At 34.6% G+C, this 10,758-nt stretch overlaps 1 protein-coding gene across 1 annotated transcript; it reads right to left on the bottom strand.

Annotated features, from left to right (window-relative positions):
- Positions 1-5,160: 5,160 nt before the first annotated feature.
- On the bottom strand, positions 5,161-10,058 carry LOC120311234 (ribonuclease T2-A-like; the record flags this gene model as incomplete). Its single annotated transcript, XM_039350473.1, has 4 exons — positions 5,161-6,368; positions 7,655-7,729; positions 8,249-8,294; positions 9,919-10,058. Coding segments are annotated over 4 exons (474 nt in total), but the record flags the coding sequence as incomplete, so codon positions are not given.
- Positions 10,059-10,758: the final 700 nt, after the last annotated feature.

Raw genomic sequence — 10,758 nt, 5'->3', positions numbered from 1 at the left:
CTGGTTGGGTAGTCCTCGACTTATGACCAGTTGGGGTCGTGGCATTAAAAAGATTGAGAACCACTGTTCTAGAATGTACTACACTGTAGGATAGGAAGGCTTGTATAGTCACTCCATCTCATGTATTTGCAGGATAAGCTTAAGATCTGGTAGGAAAATTAATTTTCTTTTCACTCTGAATAAACAAGAAAATTAATTCCAGCCCTGTTACCACTTAGGACAGAGCCCTCTCTTTATAATAAGGAATATTATTAGAGTTTGTAAACCTAATTATTAACATTACCTACTCTAACATAAACCAATCTGTTCTTTGAGAAAATGTAGTATGTAAGTTTATACTCCTTAGTTTCTTTCCTTCTAAGAACTCAGTGCAATTTGGAAGTATATTAACTGTACCATAAATGTTTCTGCAGATTGTTGTGGCTAGCACTTTTGGTACAACCTCTTTTTTTTCCCATTCAAGAGATGTCAACATAGACTGAAGTATGACTATATGATCTTTCCTCTTTATGAAATGTTCATTTGTTTTCTCTGTGATTTTTAATTTGAGCAACATTCAGATTAAAACATTAATAGTATTTTTAAAATCTAGGCACTAATGCAAACTTCCTGAACCAAGTATCGGGACTACATATTTCAGCCAATAAGAACTTGACACTTTTGTGGAAATCATTCCTGTAGATGAGCAGCTATTCATATACCATCTGAGGCATCTATGCTTCTGGAAGCTTAGGGAAGTCTCTTCTCCTAAATTAAAGCCACATACCCATATCCAGGTCTTTTGGAGGCACTACAGGAGTATTATGCTAGATAATAATGAGATTCCTGCCTACTTGCTTCTCTTTTATATGCATCAGGGGTCATGGCAAAAGGCTCTTCAAACTGGAAAGCTGAACTAATCACCATACAGTATAAGCTGATTATTGAATGAATTGCTATTATAGTTTAAATCAAAATGATTTTATCAAGTCATAGGCAGTTATAACTACTGGGAGTTATATCAGTTCACATTTTCTCCAAAGCAAGGCAACAATTCTATATACATTTCATTTGAAGTAATTTGTATTGAGGTCAATGAAATGTCATATAGGTAGGCAGAAGATGGACTGCCCAGTGAATCTAATCAGGTTTACAACACCTTTTTTTTTAAAAAAAAAAAATCAAAATGCATCCTTAATTTGGTCAGAACAAAGCGACCAGCCTGGCAATCAGCTTTCTGAGAGCAAATGTTGTTGCAGTTATCCACACGATGTGCATTCTAGTGGCCTGGCCATCAAGCAATGCTCTCTGTCCATATTTATTTGACTCTAAGAGATCTCTGCTCAGTCCAGAGAATTTATTAAATGCATGGTTTGATCATTACTGTAGTTTCTGAGGAGTTTAAAATAAATAATGAAAAGCCACATGAAATATGTATACTAATGAACTGGGCAGGAATTAAAGCCATCCTTCTTGCAGCTTCAACATAAATCTTTCAACCAAATGCCCTTAGAAACAATTCTGCACAACCAGATTGAAACAGTCCTATAGCCAGCCCTAAAGGTAAGTAAGCAGAGGGGGGGGGGGATGAAAAGAAAAAGCAGGCAGCAAATGACCTGCATTTACATATAAGTACAGAAAAATAGCAACAAAAAGCAAGTGCAGGAGCTGATGGCAGTCAACAAAGCTTTATGACAGATGATCACAAAGAAAGGGAGAGAATGAGAAAAACAGAGGCTTCATATTCCATTACTTTTACAGATTATCACCTAGTGTCACACTACAAGTTTAAATGGTAACACTCCTTTGCAAATCTACATGACTTTTTTTTTTAAGTGATGGCTTTATTTCAACTGATGATATGCAGTACATTATACAAACTGAAACTATGCTGCTCATAGAATAAATATAACTGTGTTGAACAGAAGGAAATAATGAGAATATTGCATTGTCTCTGTTCATGCTAATTGAAAAATATAGTATGTAGTGCTACCCTTAATCAGGATGTAAGTAAGTCTCAATTCTCTTTGATTTGCTGGAGACTCAGTGCAAACCTGTATTGTATATGCAGCACAAGTGATTCTATCTCATGACAGGAATGCAACAAGGCTATCTGGATCTTGGACAGTGTAATACTACTCACTAGGGACTGCACTCTGAATGATCCAGCAGACTAAGGAGAACCTTGTTTTTTAGGTAGCAACTATCTTGAACAAGATCCCATCTTTATAGCAATAGAAATAGTACTTAGACTTGTATACAGCTCCATAGTGCCTTACAGCTCTCTCTGAGCAGTTTACAGTGTCAGCATGTTGCCCACAAGAATCTGGGTCCTTATTTTACCGACTTTGGAAGGATGGAATGCTGAGTAAACTTTGATCCGGTCAGGTTTGAACTCCTGGCTGTGTTAGCCTGCAATACAGCATTCTAACCACTGTGCCACCAGGGCTCATAATAGCTGATTGCCATTCCTTTTTACATATTAAAATATTCTTTTTTTAAAAAAAGATCTGTATTAGCCTGATAGTTGGTCAGAGCCAACATAAAAAAGATGAAGAAAAATGTCACCTTTGCCCATTCCCTTTTGGTCCATAAGTTTCATTCTCAGTGTGTCTAAAGTTGGATGTGTAAATAAAGAAGAAAAGTGATGGCAGGGTAGAAGAAGCTTCTTTAACAGATGCTTTAATTGGCCATCACAGATGAATTTGCAGAGAATTAAACTCAAAGAAATATTATATTTGGGCTTATTTAATATGAAATGGGAATATTTAAATAGGAATAGTAAGCTAATATATCCAACATCTAAACCTTGGTTTCCAATTCTGGATTACTTGAATTGTCATTGACATGTTTAAGTATGTAATGCCAATGCAGCTATTGCCCTGAAAATTATTTTTCAAGTGCTGTATCTAACCAAGCCATTCTGATCTTCCACTGGTGCCAACCTTGCTAAGCAGTTACAGTACTCTAATTTTTAAATGTTACAAGTCAGGTTTGGTAAACTCATACACCTATATAAAGGAGAAAAGGAAAAGCTGTGGGAAGGTTATTTTAAGATATTTTAATTTTCCAATCATGTCATTGCACTTCTCTATAAATGAAAAATGACTAAGGAAATTAGGCAGGGCCTTCCAGATGTAATGTGTAAGAATTCTCCTGGATGTAGACCCCAAGAAAAAGCAACTTATCTGGAAAAATCTTAACAAACAGGTCCTTACTTCACCAGTTCCTTTTGAAAGTGTTTAGGAATATGATTATGGGCCAGATTTCAACAATATTTCCACTGGAATCTGAACACCAATTTATTTGAATCTCAAGTACTTGCTTGTGTGGAAAAAATGGGGTAACAAACAATTGATCAATTATTTAAATTATACCATTTAAGAAATGCCCCAGGTAGTAAAACATCTTCAGGAAATTACAGATACTGTAATCTTCTCAAGGTTTCTGAGAAAGAATAAGAATTGGTAGCACATTGTACTCACTATGTGATGATTCACCATGCTGTCAGTAGCTGTTTTTAAAGAATAGAAATGTAGAAACTCCTAGTGTGATGTTGCCATCATGTATTTATATTTGTAAAGCCCCAGTATAAGTCCTTGTGTGTCTGAGTACATATGCAAGCAGGAAAAAGTACTAATCATAGGGATAGGTGATTACTAGACCAGACAGGAATCCTAAAAAAAATAAGCTGGTACAAATCCGTAGATAAATCTTGATATATGTTTATTCAGTTATGCTAGTCATAACTGAATCCCATTTATGTAGTGAATATTGTGTGCTTAAATACGCTCTTTACCACTGCACAAAATCAACTTTAAAAGCATATTGATATTAAGACTGTTTCATTTGCAATTTTCTAAATATAGTAGTAGCTAAAAGAAATCTTTCCATTCCTACAAGGTAAGTAAAATTACTGTGCAATATTACAACAAATTAAAACATGATATCTATTTTTGAAATTACACATATTTTTGGAAGAGAGCAGATGAATGTGCATGAAGTTAGCAAGTTAGGAACCAGTACTTCTCAGGCTAAAGAGGATCATTAAGTCAGCACAGATTTGATAATTCCCAAGACTTACAAGAACTGGCCAAATATTTTTAATTTAGGATGATGAGAAGAAAAAGCGTAAAGAATGTAGTCATTATCTTAGGCTCTGAATTATATCTATTTGTTATTATTAGAATACTTTACATACATTTTATTCTGAGGACCATTTACCCATTTTTCTGAGAGTAATTTTTCTTATTTTGATTATACATAGGAATTCCACTGTTTTAATGATCTCTTATACTAATCTACCGTACTAAACTGATATGTTGATTAAATGTAAAGTGAGATTTTATATTTCCTCCTGGATTCCTCCAAAGAATAATAAGATACGATATGATAAAAACAGTAGTTTTTGACTTGTGATCACAATTTGGGCCAGAATTTCTCTTGCTAAGCAAGGTGATTAAGTGAGATGTGTTTGATTTTATGACTTTTTTTGCCATAGTTGTTAAGTGAACCACTGTAGTTGTTAACTTCACATGTTGGAAGCCAGCTGAGAAAGTTGCAAATGGTAATCACGTGACCTGGGACACTGAAACCATCGTAAATATATGACAGTTGCCTAATGTCCAAATTTTGATCCCATGATTGTGGGGATGCTGCAATGGTTGTAAGTGCAAAGATTGGTCATAAAATACTTTTTTTCAATGCCATTGTAATTTTGAACGGTAGCTAAACAAATGGTTATAAGTCAAGGTCTACCTGTAATTCTAAATAATAAACTTCTATCAATTTGTTTTATTGATCAGTCAGATTGGATAAAACCAGGAATCAGCTCTCCCCCAAGAATGTCATATCAAACTGAGAGATAAATGGGTCTACTTTAAAACTTTTCAATTTCAGGGAAGCTTGATATTTAAGAAAATTATTGCTACAAAGTCCATTTTTTTCTCTCTGGAAAATGACACCCTCTTGGGCTCAATTATGTAATGCAAAATAATTTGATATGAATAGGAAGAAAATTTAATAGTATGTGGCTGATTAATTATCAACTCAATAGTAAAATATAAAGCCTGAATCACATTGCATCAATGAATAATATTTCTTAATGATATATAATCATGAGTAATTTTTAGGAAAGGTACTTCTAGAAAAAAAAATGGAAGGATAAGGTTTCACCACCTGTTCTTTCTAGAGTATTTTACTCTCACATATTCATTATAACATAGCAGTTACTTTGATGTTGAATTTGAATAGAAATAATAGAAATAGAAGAGAAGAGAACACTTGATTGGCCAAGTGTGATTGAACGTATAAGGATTTTGTCTCTGGTGCATAAGCTCTCAATGTACATACAAACAAGAAAGTAATATAATCATAAGATACCAACAGGAGAAGGTAGTAGAAAAGACGAGAAGCATAATAGTAATATAGCCATACTACATGGGTAAATATCCTTAAACATAAGACAGTATTGTAATAAGGTATTCCTTCAGCAGAGTGGTGGCACAAGGGAAAAAATTGTCTTGGTTTCTAGTTGTTTTGGCATGCAAGGCTTTATAGCAGCATCCTGAGGGGAGGAGTTGAAGCAGTTTATGTCCAGGATGTGAAGGGTTTGTAGATATTTTCTCAGCCATCTTTCTGGCTCTTGCAGGATACAGGTCTTCAATGGAAGGCAGGCTGGTTGCAATTGTTTTTTCTGCAGTCCTAACTGTCCTGTTTGGTTGCTGTACCAAACCAGACAATTATATGCTTTACCATTTGTTTGGGGCTTTTAAAATATATAATATAAGGCTGCCTAAGGATGGCTATCTACTGCTCTAGTTGACTTTTTCTTGATGAATTGCTACAGTCTTGTATTTGATACAAATATATGCCGAGGTTTTTTTTAGGTAGCTAAATAAATTTTGTCACGAACATTGCAGATCACTAACAGATTGCAATAATTTTGCAACTGATATTGATTTAAAAATAACACCTAATAAATTTGAGAAAAAATGAAAAATAAGCCAATTTTATTGAAGAAAAAGTACATTATATATGGACAGCAATTTTAACGAAACAAGCAGTCACCAATCAAAACACAAAGAAAGCCCTTAATACTAGCTTCACAGATGGCGTTGCTGTATAAATCCAATGCATAATTGTTCCCCGCCAAAACTTTAAAAAGTTCAACTTTCCTAAATTTCAACAACATTTGCAACAAAATGTTTGTAACTTTTCATATGTGAAGGATAGTAAGTCAAAGTATCATTACAAACGGACAGATCCTCTGTTCTGAAAAAGTCATCTTCAAATGCAGAAGATAAACCAGATTGTTCCTCTGTACAATTTCTCAGAGTAAACTCCTTGGTAAAGCAGAATTTAATCTGGCCTATTACTTGTAGCCGTCCCTGCAGAAGAAAAATAAAACAACACTATAGAAAAAGTAGTATAGGAAAGTTTATAAAGGAATTATTGATATCTCAATGACCGACAGTTCAGCAGAATAAATTTAATCTTCAGAAGCCAACAGTTGCATCTGCATGTTATACTACATTTATAGTTACCAAACAACACAATAAACTTAATATCTACTACTTGGAATAATACTGAGCAAGATTTTTTTTCCAGAACAGAAATTAGATGGCCAAGGGATAAATTAAGCTTATATTGATATACGGCGGTAAACTTTATGAACTATTTTGCTCAAAGCAGTACTTCCAGCAATGGAAAAAAATGAGCACAGTTTGAAGTCAATAACCTTGTACAGAAATAAGCTGTACTTGAAAATGCATATTGATTTCATAGATTATATTTTATTGCTGTTAAATGGCATTAAAAATATTCAAAATGAAGCTGTTCCTTGGAAATATTTTAAAATCCATACACTTAAAATAGATATCATAAAAAATAATAGCTTCAGTCAACAGATGCAAAAGGCTGTGCATTTTCTACTTAGGTAGAACTCTAGAAAATGTTTTCTCAAGTAGTGCCCCTTCATCAAATATAGCAATAGCACCTAGACTTATATACCGCTTCACAATGCTTTACAGCCCTCTCTACGCGGTTTACAGGGTCAGCATATTGCCCCCAACAATCTGGGTTCTCATTTTACCGACCTCAGAAGGATGGAAAGCTGAGTCAACCTTGAGCCAGTGAGACTTGAACTGCTGAATTGCTGGCAGCCGGCAGTCAGCAGAAGGTAACCTGCAGTACTGCATTCTAATCACTGCACCACCACAGCTCATATACCATCAATGAGAAATGACAATCAGTTTTTCAACTAGCACTGGCTGGCCACCTCATCAATGAAATAGGTAAACAAAGTAGCCAAAAATGTCACTGGGTAAAGTCCAAAAAAGACCTCATACTTTCTGGATTACCTAAAGGTTTTTTTAAACCAACTGATCTGCAATATAATCATACAAAGGTCCACTTGAAAAGGAAAGATTTCATCCATATATTTCCATAAACCTAAACCATATGAAAACAAGGAAAGGAAAGGAAAGGAAAGGAAAGGAAAGGAGATTTTCATCATTGTCGAGGGCAGGCTGATGAATCTGTATTGAATATGCATTTGAAAGAATGATTAAATAACTAGATATATTTAATTTTCAATCTTCCAAATATTAAAAACAATGTTTTTAGAAAAGAATGATTAAACATTAACTAGAAAGTCATTAAGAGAAATATGTACCTCTTCAGGAGGAATACACTGAATCTTTGGCATTACATTGTAAAAGCTTTCAAGAGCTTCTTTGACGGCTGTCAGCTGAAGATTTAAACATGAAATAAATAACATAAAAAGAATGAAGCATCTGTTTAATTAAAGATGTGTTTTCATAGTTTAGACTTAAGAAAACTCTGTATGAAAATAAGAAAAATAGAAACACACAAGTTATGAGATGAAAGTCTGCATTTGTAAAAGAATTGTCTCTTTTCATCCTTCTTCCCAAAGTTTGCTTTGGAAAACCCTTAAATTCCCTGAAATGAATCTTGATTAGATACGTTTGTTCTTCTAATGCAGGGGTGTCAAACTGCCGGCCCGTGGGCCAGATGCATCATGCCGAAACTGCGCCCACCCCATTGCCGGCAATGGAAAAAAAGTCACAATACGTCGTGACACGTCACGTGACGTTGCGTGTTTGATATCCCTGTTCTAATGGAATTACTTCTTCAGTGGAAAGACTTAATTAGATTTTACTCACCACTAAGTATTATATAACAACAACAACAACAATTAAAGGCTACAGTTTTGTAGAATGCAATGCCAAGTGAGCTTTTCTCTCACCTGATAGTAGGTAGAGCCTGGCTTTATCCCAACTTTCAAGAGAAAACTGAAAGAGAAAGAACTAGCATTAAAAAGACAGAATTCACTACATACAATTACACTATAGATAGTCATTCATCATTATTTTCCCACATGTAAAAAATTAGACACAAAAGATACATAAAACTTCAAGAAGTCCAGTGTTTTTCAGCTACATAGTATATCTAAAATTGTATTTAGTATTACATTTTTGTTGCTCATTTTCTCTTTAAATTGTTATAAGACCTATTGTATATAACTGGAATATTGGGTGTAGTAAAGCTGGATTGATAATCCATAGAATAAGTGAAGCCTTACAATGTTTACAAAGTAATTGACTCATTTTAGGATACTTATACATTGTGCACTGATAAATATTATATGACATCAATTTTATCAATTTTCTAAAAACAGATTTAAAATTCCTGCTGTATGTTTCAGGGAATGCTAGGATCCTTGAAAGCTCTCTTACTAATTCTTCATTAGGAAAATGTTTTATGACAGACAGAATTCTAGATAAAGCTTCTAGCTTACGTAGTTTGACCAAATGTTAGCATTAGTAAAATAATTGTGCATATTTTACGGTGTCCTGCCAGAGATGAAATTGAAAAAGAATACCTAGTAACCTACAAGAACTGAGTATTTACAAAATATTTCAAATTGTATCAACTGAGACTATTTTTCCAAAGTGCTGTGTTCCTCATCTTCTTATCTGTCTCAAGAATATGTGCATAGATATAAGGATTTCTTGTTTGATTTTTATGACTAATTTGAGGAATTGCATTTCATTTATTGATCAACAGTATCTAAATTTCTCATGTTCATTTAATATTTATATTTGATAATCACATATAGAACAAATGCTTTTAGCCACAATTGTCTTGGACTGGCACTTAGTGATGCCTTTTTTTATCCTTTCCTAGTTCTAAACTTCATGGATGCTTGAAGTTTAAATTTACATTAAAGAGAACACAAACACATGGTGTAGTATAATTCCTAGAGTTGGAATCTTCCATCCAACACTGAGACTGAGAGAGAGATCTCAGCAACACCAATAGATTCAAGACTAAGGGATGCTATAATGTTTTTGTTATGCACAGGGCTTTTTTGTCATAGAACGCCCAGAACAGAGTTCCGGCACCTTTTTTGGATGGAACCTTGTAGGGTAGACAAAGCGGGTTGTATGACATGTGTGAGTTCTAGTACTTTTTTTTTTTTTTTTTTTTACAAAAAAAACCCTGGTTATGCAACAGCAACTCTCTCCAACAAACATTTTTGAACTTCTAAGGAAGCATTATGTCTGTTAATTATGTCCCTCCATAACTGGCAAATTCAGGAAGAACTACTTTTATTTCTGTAAAGATTTGTAATTCTGGTATGATAGGATAACAGAATTTGGAAAAGCTGCCTAAAGAATTCTCTATCTCAACTTACATGTAGCATATGGAGTTATTCTGGGTCTCTTTCTCATGTTTCCCCCTCCCCAAATTTGTAATAGCCCTGCTTCCTCCTGTAACAACTGTACTCTCTCATTATGCCCCCAGAGCCTGTTAGACATTCCATCGCAGCCAATGAAATATGCATGTTTGTTATCAGAGAGTCTTACATGAAGTTAAGAGTAGCAGAGACTCTGAGAAAATAATTTTCCCCACCTGTTAAGGTCAGTTTTTCTGTAGAGTTCCAGTGCCTTCTGAAAATATTTTTTTTGTGAGTTAAGAACCTCTAATTCAGCTGCACATGTCCCATGTTTTTCCCATTCATGTTTCCTATGTAAAGAAAAAAGGTAAAAAAATTAAGTAATATCTTCAAGCACCAATGTATTTGGAAAGCTGTACCAAAATTCTGTAATCTTCTAATATTTATTTGAGAAGAAAATCTCACTTGTGAGTCCAGTCTACCACGTTGCCCACTGCAAAATCTAGAAACTTAGACATAAAAGTTAGATTTAGTAACTGTTCTTCCTAAGAGATACTATTAGATAAAATAGATCTAACGTTAGATACTATCCTTACATTTCTGCATGATAATGCATACATGTTTTGCAACTATAACAATTTCTATAGATCGTTTTCTTATTTATTTAAATTTATTGACTGCCCAACTCCAATGAACTCAGGGCAGAACACAAAACTATGATTCCTTGGGGACACTATAAATCAGGGGTGTCAAACTGCCGGCCCATGTGCCAAACATGTCACATGGAAGCCACGCCCACCCCATTGCCGACAATGGCAAAACCGGCCCGATACGTTGCACGACATCATGTGACGTCACGGGTTTGACATGTCTGCTATAAATGGTACCATCAGTGGTGGAATTAAGCCAGTTCGCACCAGTTCAGCAGAACCGGTAGCTAATTTTTTGTTGCCCAGGCCCAAAATGGACTTCCGGAAGCGGCATCCACACAGAGAACTGGTTGTTCACATATTTGAATCCCACCACTGGGTACAATGTGTATTTCACAAACTCCTGGGACAATTATATATATAATT

The sequence above is a fragment of the Crotalus tigris genome, unplaced genomic scaffold (genome assembly GCF_016545835.1).
Source record: "Crotalus tigris isolate CLP2741 ecotype Arizona unplaced genomic scaffold, ASM1654583v1 scf7180000018337.88424, whole genome shotgun sequence".
Taxonomy (NCBI): domain Eukaryota; kingdom Metazoa; phylum Chordata; class Lepidosauria; order Squamata; family Viperidae; genus Crotalus; species Crotalus tigris.
This window is presented reverse-complemented; position numbering and strand designations above follow the sequence as displayed.